Source organism: Oenanthe melanoleuca, chromosome 2 (genome assembly GCF_029582105.1).
Source record: "Oenanthe melanoleuca isolate GR-GAL-2019-014 chromosome 2, OMel1.0, whole genome shotgun sequence".
NCBI lineage: Eukaryota > Metazoa > Chordata > Aves > Passeriformes > Muscicapidae > Oenanthe > Oenanthe melanoleuca.
The window spans coordinates 58,084,599-58,100,446 of NC_079335.1; the positions used below are offsets into that span (position 1 = coordinate 58,084,599).

A 15,848-nucleotide genomic window follows, 5' to 3' on the forward strand; every position below is an offset into this window, starting at 1 on the left:
AAAGCAGAGATGGGCACTAAATAACTTCCAGTTAAAGTGTCTCTAGAAATCACTGCCCAGCAAAAACATTTTGGCAATAAAATCCCTCTTTAAAAAGCAGGTAAATAGAGACCTCTTTAGAAATCTTGCTCCTATTTTACTTTGTTCCGAAAGTCATCATGAATTTTCTGGTCCTTGCCTTCACTAAGTCATCTTCTATTTCCCAGCTTTTACAGATTTCTCTTATCCCTGCTAACATGGCTGGCAGCTCACTGGATCAGCAAAATTTCTCTGAGCAGGCTGACACAATGTACTATTAAATAACATCAAGGAGAGCACCCACATGAAGGTATCCCAAGTTGGGGGTGGAACAATTAACTGGTACTTAGAGCAGGAAATGGGAAGGGAGAAACTTTGATCAACAATCCACTGGGATCGCGAAAGCAAAGTTGGCTGGACAAAATAACCCTAAGGAACACTGAAACTGTAGTTTTAGAAACTAAGCAGGTCTTCCTCTGCTTCCTTAACAAAACCAAGGAGCCTGATGTTGGCTGCAATCATAACACACAGGCCATAAGCTCCTCCGAAATTATCTGCTCAGTAAATAACAGGCTCCTACACAGCACCAGCCTCAAAGTGACTAAGCAGAAGTGACAATGAAGTGGCTGAAAGGTACAACTCATGGACTGTGTCAGGCAGATTCTGCCCTCCTGTCTCCTCCAAAAGGCCCTTCCACCAAGACCTGACCTAACACTCTGGGCTCCCTCCTTGCCTCCACTTGCACACACCTTCTGGGCACTAGACCACAGCTGTCCTTAAGACTACCAGCTTCCAAGTGTCCTGGATTCTGTACCACCTGCAAATGCTCCATTTCACACACGCTTTTGACAAAACAGAGCATATTATGTCCAGTGAGGACACTGGAACACCAGCCTGGAATGTGTGCACTTTTCATCTGGACTTGATTTGCACGACTTCTATAGAGAGAAGAAGGGTATAAAAAATAGTACGGTTAACAAGTGGTGAGAGGTGAGACTACGGCTCCAATTATCCTCTCCTACACATACATATCTGTTGTGTAATCAATCAGTGTGATTTTCAGTTTCCACTGAGACAAACTAATTCTGGAAGGTGATCAGAAGAGTGTGGTTTCAAATACAAACATGTAGGTGTATTTTTATTTATATGGCCGCTGAACTTTTTAGTCACCAAACTTTTAAACTGGCTATTTGCACAACTGATTTTCCTGTATATGTGAATCAGCAGGCACATGTTCAGCTCTACTTCTTTTTAATTATAAACATATAAACAGATCAAAAGACTCATTTGAAAAATACCTAGTAGCTTTTGATATGGACAAGGAAGATCTTAAGATTTTTGTCAAGTAAGACAAAGGACATTGACAAGCGATTATCCCTCTGTGTTGCTGGAAGACTTGTTTGCAGACAAAATTGAACAAAACCTCCAAAATAACATCACAGATAAGCCCCGGAGGATGTTTATTTTGCCTGAAGCAAAAAGATGATGATGTGTGCCAGCACCAGCATATCAGAGGGGATCTTCCTGTGACAGCACATCTGTGTAACTCTAGCCTGCTTGAAGCAAGAGGACAAAGAAACAGCAGTACTCCAGGTGGAACCAGATACATTTAACCTGCGACAGAAATGTCACACAGTGCACAAGGGGGGATGCTGCAATGTTAACAGAGAAGTAAACAAACCTATTCAAGCCTATCTAGCAACGATAAAAACAGTGAACTTGTAATCCTAACTCTTAAAGGCAGAGAAGGAAAAAACTGGGAAACAGGATGTCATGGCTCTGAACAAAGACAGATGGAACAAGCTACATCCTCAGCTATGAAAGCAACTTGTGAAAATCTTACCTGTGTGATCTAGGACAGGGCTGTTGGCACCACAGGTTTGGTACAGTGAAGCAAGGTCCTTTGGAATGTACGTTTTAAAGATATTTAAAATGTCCAAATGTTTCTCGTGCCCATCTGATCCCAGATCCTGTTTGCTGGAGTGTAAAGCCGGAGGAACTCCCACGGCGCCAGGCTGGGGCTGCAGCACTGGACTGGCTCGTGCTAGCGCTGTGCAGTTTGCCAATGTCCTCATCTCATTCCCAGCCTTGGCGTGAGGCTCCCTGGGAGGCACCGACGGCTCCTCGTGCTTAGGGTACTGCTCACCTTTGCACAGAGGGTGGTACTGCAGCGGGGGGGTGTATTTGGCCTTCATGGGGTCAGATGCACAGTGCTTACCTGGAGAGCCAAAACCAGCACTCCCTTGGGGAGCCACGTACTTTTCCACTTGCTTGCTGTTGGTGGGCTGCGTGCAAGGCCTGGATATGACTGTCTGAGTAGGTGTTATGCTTCTGCCATAGCTTCCCATCTGCATAAGTTTGGGATTTGCTTCATATTTGCTTTTTTGTTGTGCTGCCACGCTGTACTGCTCCTGGGAATGGTTTAACTTGGGCTGTCTGCACCCATCCAGACCCGACACGCGCGAACCGTCCTTCGAGGGATGCGTGCTCCCGCACTTCCCGACAGAAAGGGAGCTGGGTTTGGAACCCGGCGACGCGCTTGGCACTTGAGTACGTGTAAATCTGGCAATGGGCAAAGGCTGGCACTCCTTACCACCGAGCACAGGAGGGGGGCCGGTGCGCCCACTCCTCGCCAGAAAGACCAGGTTGTTTTTAATACTCTTGAATCCGTTCTGCTGGACCCACGGGGGTACCATCAAGTTACAGCTGATTTTGTGCAAAATTCTTTTGTGCATCCACAGGACTTCAGGGTAGTAGGTCTTGTGACTGCAGAAAGGACACGGGTAGACAATTAAAGCAGCCTGCAAGGATGTATTCAGATATTTATTGCATGAAGTATCCCTTGTTGATTTTTCACTCAAATCGAGTGGAGCTACCTCTAGAGCTTCAGCACCTTTTTCTATCAGAGGACGCTCCCTGTGCAAGTCTACAAAATTTTCTCTAGCACGACTAGCCTGCATTTCAAGTGACGTTTTCAAGTCCATGACCATATCTGAAGATGTCTGGCCCATACTCGAAGCAAAGCTAGCAATATGACTGGAGCAAGGAAGCCCCTGGCTGTGATGAAATACTGGCATCTTCATATCTGCAGGGCCTTGGTATTTCGAAAAGGGTTCCTTGATGACACTCTCCAGTGCTGACACCAGAGCAGGAATCTCTGGTTTAGATTCCCTGACCTCATTTTCTCTGATGTTGTGGCCTCCCAGGTTTGAGAGTTCATCCAACTGAGATGTTATCATTGGGGTTTCCTCTTCAGGGAAGTTGCAGTGGTATGGCTTTCCATCTGAATGGAGAAACAAGAAAACATCATTGTCATTTTACACGGAAAGGAGCCCAAAGGACAAAGCAGAACTCAAGATTAGAATAGGATAGCAGGAGAAAAAGGAAACTTTGGTATTACTATGGTAATGATGTGCTACAGACCAAATGTATGTATGAGCAAGAAAATCTTGAAATAAGACACAACAGTTCAATTTACTTTTAAAGGTGACTGTGGGGATCTGGATAAACTCTCTAATACTGCATGTTCATGACATTTTGAAGAAAAAACAATTCAATAACATACCCATGTTAAAATTCTGGGACTATAAGAAAAATAAAACAAATCTGCAACCATTTAACACTTTAACAAAAGCAAAGATAATGGAGCCAGATAAAACTGACCTAGTTAAAGGTCTGTCAGTGCTTCCATTACAAGCCCCTATTTCCAAAGGGTTTATAACTCAGCAATAAAAACTGGCTTCACACGGAAACCAACCATATAAGCAGATACAGCATACAGAATAAACTGCCCACTTAAGGGGGACTTTTGCAATGGCAAAGTATAAAAGATGAGTTATAGAGGGTGTAAATTTTGAATTTTCTGTCCTTTAGTTTAAAGCAGGTATTTTTCATTGGTTTCTTTTTTTTTTTTTGTAACTTATGTTTGAGTCAAACTTTAAGAAAATTTTTTGACTGTTCAATCCACAGGAATGTAAGAATTCAACATTTCAGCCATTTATATTACAGAACTCAAAACACACTTTTAAGTTTTCTCATTTTCTTTTTCACTTCTCAGCTCTCCAGAGTAAATTTATCCACCTAACCTATGTCCTGGAAGGGGACATACTGGCCAGTAATTAAAACTATTTAGGGTGAAAGAGAAGAGTAGGATTTGTTTTGCTAGGAGCGTGGCTACATCTGCCTGCTCTCCCAATGCTGACCTCTGAGAGCCACTGATGAAGCCAATGAATCCCTTTAAATCAGTTCACAGATCAATTCCACAAAGAATTTCATCACAGCAGCAATGCTTACAGCACTGAATCCATTTAGCACGTAACTGAATTGAATCATCTGACAAACTTTCAGTTTCAATTAACACGCAGTTAATGAGCCACTGCCAGGCAAGTGTAAGGAGACCGGGCTCCATCTAAAACGTCACCAGTCCAAAGTGATCACTGCATCCAGAGGAGGGGTGAGAAGGGGAAAGGAGTGAACTGCTCTAGAGCTGCATATCCTCTCACATCAGCTCAGAAAAGGCAGCCCTTCAGAAAATCGAGCGCCGTTCGTTAGCGCAGGGCAGTGCCACGGGCATCATTCTGCACAGTGCAATGGAAGAGCCATGCTGTTGGCTGGAGTTGCTCTGCACATAAAGTCTACTTAGCCTCTCCTTCAACTCAAGCAAAAACATTCTTAAGCTTTTGTTTAATTCGAGGTAATTAGGTTAAAAATATCCCATAGGTTTGCAGCCTCGCAGGGCTGAATGCTCACTCTACTAAGATCATTTTCCTTTCAAACTCCCTGATATTCCAGGGGGAAAAAAAACCTCTCAACCCAGAAACTTGATTTTCCCATGTTGCAGGCGACAAGGTTTTGGGAAAGCACATGCCCAGCACTACTAGCCAAATTTACAGTTTGAAACAAAGACACTGCATGCAGCAGTGAAATCTGACACTGCACATCTGCGTTGTTTTCAAAGCATATCTGTCAAAGCCCAAAACACTTGTGCTCTTAAATAAGACTTTAAGGCTTCTCTTTATGATCACAAGGAGTGGCTGCTTTGATCATTGTAGTAAATAATAAAGCAAAGTAAAAACAAATCCTTTGGTTGCAGCAGTGCTCAGTGGAGAGAGAACTGACTGGCTGTACTGGGCACAGGAGGGAGGTGGGAGACCACTGCCAGCCCCTTCCAGGGACTATAGAGCTGGAGGCTCTTGGTTCACCTGTGATGAAGGGGGGCATCAGCAGAAACCTGCAACTCCCAGGTTGCTCTGTGTATCACAGATATTCCTGCACACTTTCTTGCTTGGCCAAAATCTAAGTACCAAGCTGCTTCAGCAAGGAGGGCAAGGTCAGACTGTGAGAGATGGCACACATCAGACCTGGGCTTGGTCTTTCAGTCTGGACTGCTCAGTTTAGGTCTCTACTTGGGGAGAGGAGGAGGAGGAGAATGCAGAGAGACAGCCAAAGTCCCATGTGCCCCCATAAAGCCTGGGGCTACAAATTTTGAGGTGGATGCAGTCCTTTTTGCCCTATTTCCTAGTGCATCCACCTATGAAAAAGGGATTTTTCAGATGGAAAATGCAATACAGTGCAGAAAAATGATGAAGGCGTTTCTGAGGTTATAGGCCTGCAGTTTCCCCAATGCTGTCAGTGCATTAGATGAAAATTTGTAAGACTATTACAAAACACAACCATAAGCTTCTAACACCTCTTCAATTCCTCTGATGCCTCACAATAACAGTAATGAACATATCAGCAGTAATTTTAAAGCTTAGATCAGAAGGTTCAATAGCATTATTTGTGTTAATTGCTCAAGTTGTACTTGAAAAAAAAAAGACAAAACAACAACAACAAACGAACAAACAAACAAAACCTCAAACAAACAAAAAAAACCCCCACATCCCTACCTCTACTTCCCAAGATTTGGACAGAAAAAAATTTCATCTGCAGGCCAACTCAGACTTCTTTATCAGTACAAAGCACAGCCTGTGCTCTTCCCTAGTCCCATCCTGCCCTCTGTAGGGATCCAAAACTACAGATCTCAACATCCAGACTGCCTTGTGCCACCCCTCCTATCATGGCAGGTGGTCCAGGCTGGGCAGTGTGCAGGTAACAAAAGCCAAGTAGAAGATGCAGGAAAGAGCACGAGAAGATGTTAAGCATACTTAAAAATATAGGGAAAGTCTTTTCAGAAAAATAGATTAAATTTATTTCTGCCTGCTTCCAGCTACTTGCCCGAGCTGAAAGGGGGTACTAATAATCCTTTTAAATCACTTGTGTAAAATATTGTTCTAACCAGCCCAGTGCAGGCATTACTGCCACCAGAAACTTTTGAAATTTTATTATAACCAGGTCAAAGCAAGAAGCCATGAATGAGATGCTTTCTGCTTGATCTCCAGGGACTATAACTCATACTCCCCATTGAAAGAGTTCTTGGCTAAGCATGCTCTTGCCTTTATCCTACAGTCTCCATTATCTCCTTATTTTTGTCTCAATTCCTTTGTTTCTTACCCCAAGCAGCTGTTTTTACTTGTTGTACTTTAGAGTGAGAAAGGTCCTTTTACTACAGGTAAAGTGTTTCAGTTTTTCTGTATCACAGATACCTGGGCAACAGCTAAAGCAGGGGAATTTTCCAAGGTGTCTAGCTAGGAGGTGGCTGCTGATGCCATCTCAGGACTTCAGCCTGGCTGCAGCTTCCAAGTATCAACAGCATCACAGGCCACAGGGAAAGCAAAGCAGGAGAGTGCAAAACACTTAACTATATGAAAACCACGGCCTAGAAACACAAGAATATTCAGGGATTTGAGCAGTTCCTCAGAAATACACCTAATGCCATCACCCAGTTACTCAAACACAGATAAAAGCAACTTCCCTCCTCCCCACACACATATACCCCTCTTCTCTCTTTCTCCCCCTCACATGCACAAACTCCATTTGTTTTCTTCCCAGCACCCAGCACTGTTTCTCCACAAAACCGAATTTCAGCATGGGCTGCACAGCTGTTTTGATTCATGAGGCTTCCTATAAAGTAAACCAGGCTACAAGGCTGAGGACAATGAAATCGTGATTTCTATTCAGAAGAGCAGAACTGGCTAGAAATTGGCCCCTTTTCTGGCTAGTGTTACAGCACTAGGAGTCTAAGGAAAAGGAGCAGATGTGGTGTGTTTGATTTTCAGTAAACATTTGATAGTGATTTGCACTTTGAGATGAATACTGTGGCTTGATTTGAAAACCGACTGCAAATAAATCATGATAAAAGCAAAGGATAACAAGGGAAGAAGGTGCAATATTGCAAAGACCTGTATTAGGTCCTATTTCACTTGGTATTTTCTTTAATGTTCCAGAAGAGATTCTAGACAGCATGCTAACTTAAATCTCCAGGAAATAGCACATTTGGAGGAGCTGCAAAAATAATGGGGACAAGGAAATAATGCACAGGGACTGCGAGAGAATAGAAAAGCAGTCTGAAAATAATCAAATGAGATTCATTCTGGGGAAGAAAAGGAGGCTAAGACAAGTGAAGGGAAACGATCCAAAAACATCCATGCAGTGGGAAGGCAAAATCTGGGAAGAAGCAATGTTGAAAATAACTGATGTTACAATAGACAGCAAGTTAAATAGGAGTGTACCACATTAAGTTATTCAGCTTAGCTTTCAGAAATACAAGCACACATTATCAAAACAAAAATAAAACTACCCCTCTGAAGAAGACTCAGTGGCCATGCTGGTCACACTGGGTTTTGAATATACAAAATATATAAAAAACATGTATCAAAAATATATCAATAGAAATACATACACAACATAATAATGGGCCCTATGTAAAGCCCACAGTAAGCACAATACAATGGAACCCAGCAGGGGAAAAAAGGCAAAAAGCAGTTTTGCAGCAGAAAAGCAGATCTTTTATTCTGTGAAAGGAAAGTTCAACAAAAACAGCCCATGCTCCCAGAATATCTGTGCAGATCTCCAAATACAGGTAAATCAGAAGGTGTTCAGAGAACTGCCACAGGAAGGCAGCCCACCAGAAAACAAAGACAAAGAGTTCCCCCACATGGCTGAGGGAAGACAGAAGGGTGACAGGCCCAAGTCTCCCTAGGAGTTCAAGCTCCAGAAGAATTATGTCATCCTAAGCACTGGAGTCTTATCAACAACAATCAGATACACATGCACACAGAAAAACTCATGATTAACAGAAAGAAAAAGATAATATGTATTTGCAGCTTGAGGAATAAATGTCAAGGGAAGAGGCAAAACACACTTGGATTATAAAACCTGTATGGACAAAAACATTGACTATCAACACAATAAAAATCCATCTTTTTCATGAGGAAGAGGAAAGTATGAGTTACTCCTCCCCTTTGCTCTATCAGCACAGCAAAGCAAAACCCTGCATTAGCCCAGTATCCACACACTGTGCTTCACAGATATATGCCAAAAAATTAGCCTTCTTTTCATATTAATTCCAGACACACTTAGTTCAAGAAAGGACTCTTGGAGCATTCAACAGTGAGCCCATGACACTCCTTCACAGCAGGTTTATCCTCTGAGCATAGCTCAGGCTGTTCAAAGAGATCTGGTATCTGCTATTCAGAGGAGGATTTGTCTTAGCCAAGCCATACCCCCTGTTCTAGCTGCCTGTGAGTCAAGTTTTTATACTCCACACGCTGTCCACCACTTCCTCTGCTTTCTGATCCAGTTTTGTCAGTCAGAGGATCCCACGTGGTGCCAACGTGGGCATGAGGCGAGAGACAACTCCTACAAACCCTCTCAGGTTTTCTTACAGCACAAGGCACATGCCATGAGATATTGGGAAGAAAAAGTTATGCTGTTTTGATATGAGATACAGCCTCTCATCTGCAAAGCTCCTCTTGCTTTACACATTGTTAGATGTTTTGATGTTTCAGAGAAAGATCAAGCACCAGACTGGAGGACTCAGCACCACAGGATGGGGAAGGTTAGCAGGTAAGAAGGTGATACTGAGGGTAGAAAGCATATCATCAATTAATGTCCCTGCTTTCTCTCCAACTAATTTTAGAATTGACGGTGAGTGGTTCTGGCTGAGGTTTGAGGTTTTTAACAGGGCAGAAACCCAGCACAGCTCTTGATGCTGGCTGATACAGATGGCTTGTCAGTCACCCTGTCCCACAGAGGTTTCCCTTCAGCTACACAAGAGGGAAAGAAGAGAATGCTGTGCCACACCACAAGCCAGGAGCACATGGAAAGCAAGTCCCAGGTGCCCCAAGAAGTCCTGACTTCATCTGGTCACGAGCAAGATGCTTCTGGTTTGTATTACACTGCTCTTTTCTTATTACTTTTGAGTAATTTTTTTTTTCTCTTATTTTTGTCGTGGCTAGTTAGTTGTTGGGGAGTTAGTTTTACACTTTCATACAATCAGCTACACATTCCTAGCAACATTATGCATTCTTCACAAATAAACCCAGAAGTAGCAGCCCTTTGCATTCACTGTCTCCCCATTCTCTCTTTTCTACATCTAAATTTTTGTAGCTCCTAAAATGATTTCCCACTGACTTTTTAAACTCATAGCCAGTAAGTTCAAGCAAAGCATCCTGATGGGAACTCTTTACTTTCTACCAAGTATTTACTGGGGAAGGATGATGACTATGAAAATTCATGATCTCACAAGTAGAGAAATAAGAACTGCTGATTTGTTCTGGCTTTCTTGGGGGGGTAGGAGAGGGGGAAAACAATTATCTGATGAAAAAATTTTAACTATTTTTAAGCACTGTCCTAGTTTTTGGTCAGGAAAGGGTTAATTTTTTGAAAAATCTGGGAGAGGACATAGCTGGGACCCATTATTCGATACCACCTCAGGTCATTGCTGGGTGGAGGGGAAAGGGACACTTTCTCACTACTTAGAAGAAATAAACCTGGAGACCAGACAAGTGCTATATTTGTTTGTTGCTGTTTTTTGTTGGTTTTTTTCCCCCAGTGTAAATAGTTTCTTTGTCTTATACCTCTTATTATTAATACTGTTTCTGTTTGGCTTTTTTTCTCATTTCTGTTTCCAATAAATTTCTCATCTCAATCTATGATTTCTGCTTTTTGTGCTTCCAAATAGGAGGGGGAGGAGGAAGTGACCAGAAGCAGCATGATGTTAGTGGGAGTTCCAAACTGGAGAATGATATTCCTAAAGCACAACAGACACCCTAGAGTAACGAAATTTAACATCTTTTACACTATTTACTTCCCAAACAGTACCACTGCTGTTGCCACAATGATTATATGACTAATGTTGGTGTCTTTAATTCAAGTTTTTATTACTTTTTTTTCTGGCTTCCCTTTATTTCAAAGTCCCATTTCCTTTATTTCATTAACTTTACCCTCTGCAATTTCTCACTTTACCTGCAAGCTACTTTTTACCCTCACTGTCAAATGCATCATCCTTCCAAGCCCAGAGAGTACAAACAGCTGAAGGGCCCCGTTGCATTGCTCATCTCCTTCCCCCTGCAGAACTGGGGGATATTGCAGGGGACAAAAACAGGACAGGACAGCCAAGCCAAACACTTCCAATGCTTCTCAGTCTCCATCTGACTAATCTCTCCAGCACTGTACAGTAGGAGACCTGCTGCTTATGAAAACAAAACCCACAGAGCTCTAACAATCCAGACAGCAAAAAACATGAATAGGTGACCATCAGACTTAATAAAGATTGCTCAGTTCTGGAATGCGTATGTTGATATTTATGAATTATTTTAGATTATTGAAGTTATCATCAGTTACATTAGTTTTGAACTTCAGATCTGGAATGTCACCAAAGTGAGTGTAAAAAGGTACAACAGTTTTAGTTGATTACATTTGAAACTAAACCTTTCAAGATGACTGAAATCTGAGTCTGAGAACAGTAACACTACAGCACACAAAAGATCCCTCTCTACAAAGTATTCCCCAGCTCAGTAAAATTACAAATTCATCTGCACAGCAGAAATGCTTTAGAGTTATGTCACACTTCAAGATCACTTTTGTTTTCCAACAGAAAAGGGAGATCTGAAATCACCTCAGCACAGCTACAGATGCAAATGCCAGTAATTTCAAGCATAATCAAGAGAATAGGCACCAACAAAGTAACCAAGAAACTAGGCTGAAAAGGTTATCAGGTCCAAAATCTCTCAGAGTGAAGTGCACATTGTTAGGTACTGGAAAAACAAGCCTGAAAGTTCACATTAACTTTTTCTCTCCAACTACTTCCCTACAATGTTTCCTTTAAGAATATCTGGCTTTGTTGTCACCTAGGGTTCTGATGCTACAAGCCTCCCAAAAGTCAACTGGCTGAAACAGCAGCTTCATGTGCAAATCACTCCAATATCCTCTTGCACAGTATCTTTTCACCACTCTCAGCTTTGGACCAGTGCACATCAGGTTCAAAAAGCTTTGTAGAGAACCCAAAAAACAATCCTTCTTCCAGGGCAGATGCTTTGGGATCTGTCTCCCAGGTACCAGCCCTTCCAGAGGCAACACAGATATGGGGCTTATGGAAGGAAAGCATGCACAGAGGGCATGTAATGAAGGGAAAGTGCAAATGTGGGTAAAATGGCTGCTGCAGGCAGCATGCCACAGACACGACATTTTTAGTGTTCATCACATTTCTCTGTACCTCCTCAATGGCATTTTTGGTAAGTCATTCTATACATGGTACACAGGAATTCTGGGCAGTGGCAGAGCATTGTGACTTACCTGTCCTTTCACCTGTGTATTTCTCACAGAGGTCTGTGAGTGTATTCTCTGCCCAGCAGCAGGCAAAAAGCCCCACCAAACAATGTGTACTTATCTGCAGGTGAAGCTGTAGCTCCTGTTATCACAGCCTAAGTGCCTTTTTCACTCTTCATCCATATTATATCAACCCAAGGGTAGTGAAGACTTCACCAGAGCTTTCACTCTTTGAGAATAAATTCTGTCTTTTACCTAGAGCCGAGGGCAGGTGACACTGGGCTGACCAGTTCTACAAAGCAAGGCTGCAACTAATGCATCAGATCCCCGTCCTGATGCCACATCTTGCTCACATCCCCAGCACAGCCCCTTCTGGGACTTGGGACTGGACTTCCTGGTCATGGCCACAACCCCTCTTTGTCCTCTGAGCTTCAAGAGCATCCTGATGTCTTCCTACCTCACAGAGAACCATTTTAGCTACAGTCTAACCCTGGAGAAAGGTGGAGGAATGGTAAGTACTCACCTAAAATTGTGGTTAAAATAAAGGGCCAGAGAAATATGTGTACAAAACCAATACAAACAGGAGCTGAAGGGACTGCTTGCCAAAATGAAATTGTACAATTTGGCATTGCCTTAAATGTTGCTGCTCATAATATACTTAAAGAAAAATATTGGATATAAAACTCCTGGAATGTTCTGCAAAATTAGGAAGTGATTAGGCCAGATGATACCAATTTGACTCTTAACACAGCTTTGTTGTAATTTCAGAGTTAACAGCAGTATAGTAGACCTGGTCCAAAACCTAGGCAGTATGCTCTGTAGCTGCTGCATGTTTCTCTGTGTGTGGCCCTGCCTGTGAAGTTTGGTGCAGGTAGATGGGGGAAAAAGAAAGGGTCTAAGACCATTAACACAGCAGGATACATAATTAAATTTGAGAGGGTTGGATTTGGGCAACGGCTGTTGTGAGTTTTTTTGGTATTGGTTCTTTTCTTTTAGTTTAAGGCACAAGAAAAGAAGCTCAATTGCCTTTGATGCATCAAAAATACTTGCAGGGGAGATGGAAAATTATGACTCAGATTTTTTTTAAGCAAGTGGCAGCTTGCCTATACAATGCCTCCAAACACAGATCCGAACAGTTGTAAATCTTCCTGGAGATTTTCCCCTTCATTCCAACAGTCAGATTGCCACAATGTCTGCTCCACAGCATCTTCTTGACCACCACCTGTTCATCTTCCTTCAAGTGCATTAAGAAGGCTTTCCAGGCCAGGACTGCGGACTGGCAGCCATCCCATACAGCTTAACATTCCTGGTGCAATATTTCATTTCTCCCATCATTTGTTAAGCATGGGTAGCATACTGCCATACATCATAAAGCCCTCTACTACAGCTACTCAATCTAAAAACAGAGGGTACAGCTGTGCTGTCAGCCAGCATTCTGCAGAAATACCTCAGCTACAGCCGGCAAGCCAGCGTGGTAACAGAGGCAGCAGTCACAGAAATAAGGAGCTCTGCATGACCTCATTTACCTTGTTTCTGCTGCTGAAGGCCACACCACCACAGCTGAGACAGACAGACTCAAGGCAGTGGAGAATCTCTGCTGTGCATGTCCATCATATAAAATACAGGAGCACATGACAGAAAGGGGAGCTTAGATTGTAAGTATCTAAAGATTTAAAGATTTGGTAGTTATATAGTGCTTGGACAGAAAATATGCTTTCTTGGGCTTACTGTTTTTCTGGCTTTCAGGGGAGAGAGGACTCTGAAAAGAGAATGGAAGAAAATAGGGTCAGACTAGGGAAAGAAATATACACCATCAAACCCAAAACATAGGCTGGACAGAACTATGATTCTTTGACCACTGCTGGAAACTGAATGGGAACTGGATGCCCTTGGTGAGGGGTTACATTGCTGGATCATAATTAGCAACATTATATGGTGCTGCAAGCACATGGCAGGAGAGATGAGGGACCAAGCCCCACAGTTTTCTCAAGGTAGAAGAAAGACCTATGCTACTGAAAGATCAAAGGTTGATTTGAACAGCTCTGCTGTGGATGGACCAAAGTGAACCAGGGCTCTGAAGAGGATGTGACTGCAGGCACAAGGGCAGCCTTTGGCCACTCAGTACCCAACGCAGCAGAACTGCACCAAAGGCACTGTCCATGTGACACAAACTGCAGCCCAGAGCCAAAGGCCTCAAGAGAAGAGTCTGGATGTGCTAGACCCAGCTCCCCTATAGCCACCTCTGGCTCGCCACTGTCAGCGTTTGCCCCTTTTGAGGTTAATTGCTAGGAAAGAACCTTCGCTTTCCTGTTCCCTCCACTAACCTCCTTTAGGAAACAATGACAATGGAAGGCACTTCCAGAAACTAAATGGTCTTTCAGACCTGGCTTGAAACAATCCCATGACAGCTTATGCAGATCACTGAAGGCATCAGCCACTTACTGGCAACTTCCATAATCCCCCTGGAGAGCTGATAGACAAAGCAGGCTGGAACCTAGCACCACCAGCACAGCAGCAGAAAGGGTAGCTGTCTGCAGGCAAAATGTGCTCTAAAAGGGATTTGGAACTCCAGCATTTTTCCTGACACTGCTCCTCTTATACTGAGAGGAAAGTTTGAGAACTCATGAGAACACCAGAGTTCTGGGTTCACTTATATTCTTCCTTTTAAAGTCTTACTACTCTGAAAAATGAGTAAAGGAGAAAAAGAAAAAAAAAAAACTTTTAGGATATAATTTAAAAGATAAAATAAATAAATGCCAACATCTATTAAGCTGTGGTGGAAGACACAGAGGAAGTCCTCTGTTTGGGAAAGAAGTCAGATGAGAATCATCCCAGGGTGCGTGATGTAACTCAGAAAGGTCAGGAGACAAAGGTCACAAAGATGTCTTGAAAAAAAGAAGAACCAGCTGAAAACTTGTTTCAATGAATCTTTCAAATAACAAAAACTTTGTTATGCTAAAGGAGGATGGGGAAGATAAATCAAATCCATTTGAAAAAAGGCAACAGAAACACATCACTTAAAATAAGCTTCAGAGACAATGAAACAGTAACTCTGTACCTGTGAGCCATGATTATTTATACCACCACCTCATTTTAATAACAGCTGTGTGAAATGGTAGAACATTATTAGATCTGAAACTAACTACTGCATGTAGCATATAGGGAGCTTCTCCACTTTCCAATTAGCACCAAAGATTAAGCGTTAAAAGCAGCAGAAGCAAAAGAAATGCTGAAAAACACTGCCACAGGCTGGCTTAATTTGGAATTTCTCCTTTTCAAAAGGATTAAAAACAGAAAACCAAACAACCAAATACACACTTCCAGAAGGGCAGGAAAGTACTTCAGATTTATTTCCTTCCCCCAACACTTATTTTATTGCATTCCTTACAAGTGAGCAGGTAAGTGTATTTAAGGGCAACTTACAAAACTTGGTTTGATAGAAAAGAACTTCGCGTGTACCTGCAGCATTTTGCAAACACCACTTTGGGTGAGAGGCTCTGTTAACCTCGCTGGCATCTCTCACCTCCATACTGAGAGCAAGCCCCATCAAAAATCCCTTGGCATGCCATGGGATTGACAAAGGAAAACTTTAAAATGCCGATGATCAGTTATTTATGAGGTGTCCTTAAACAGAAGAGATGTCTGTTTCAGTGCAAAGCTTGTCTGCTCAGACATGCAGACCTGGCAGGATGGAAGAGCATCTCACTGGGAACAAGGAACAAGCTGCACCACCTCTTGGGCAAGGGCTGTGTTTGGTGTATTTTTGTAGCAAACAGTACTGACACCTCTCCTCTTGAGGAATTTAAGTGTTAATGATTCCCCGGTGCTAAGGACTCACAGAGACCTGATTTTTTTGGAAGCTCAGGAAGGCCATCTGCTTTCCCAGCAGCACTCAATAGAATAGGTGAGAACAACTCTGCTGGGGAGTGGATGCACTGGGGAGGGATGAGGGGAACTAAGGTAACCAAACCCCACTGCCACACGTATCAATTGCAGGGCCTGTTTTTATGCACACAACACTCCATGGAGAAAGAAAAGAAGAAAAAAAAAAAAAATTAAGTTACTAATAAAGAAAGAGTTCTTCAGCTCTCCGACGTCACTTCCTTTAACTTATCCACACCCTTCTTTACAAATGGCAGGACACCACCCATCCCAACCACAGTTGGTCCCTTTAGACTGCT

General features: G+C 42.7%; 1 protein-coding gene across 2 annotated transcripts in view; it reads right to left on the minus strand.

Moving 5' to 3' along the window:
* The window catches only part of ZNF516 (zinc finger protein 516), a 99,005-nt gene that overhangs the window by 13,438 nt on the left and 69,719 nt on the right, over window positions 1-15,848 (minus strand). For both annotated transcript variants that reach the window (XM_056484777.1, XM_056484778.1), the window contains exon 3: window positions 1,862-3,301. In XM_056484777.1, the coding sequence (XP_056340752.1) occupies window positions 1,862-3,301 (1,440 nt within the window). The remainder of the gene's footprint in view (window positions 1-1,861; window positions 3,302-15,848) is intronic.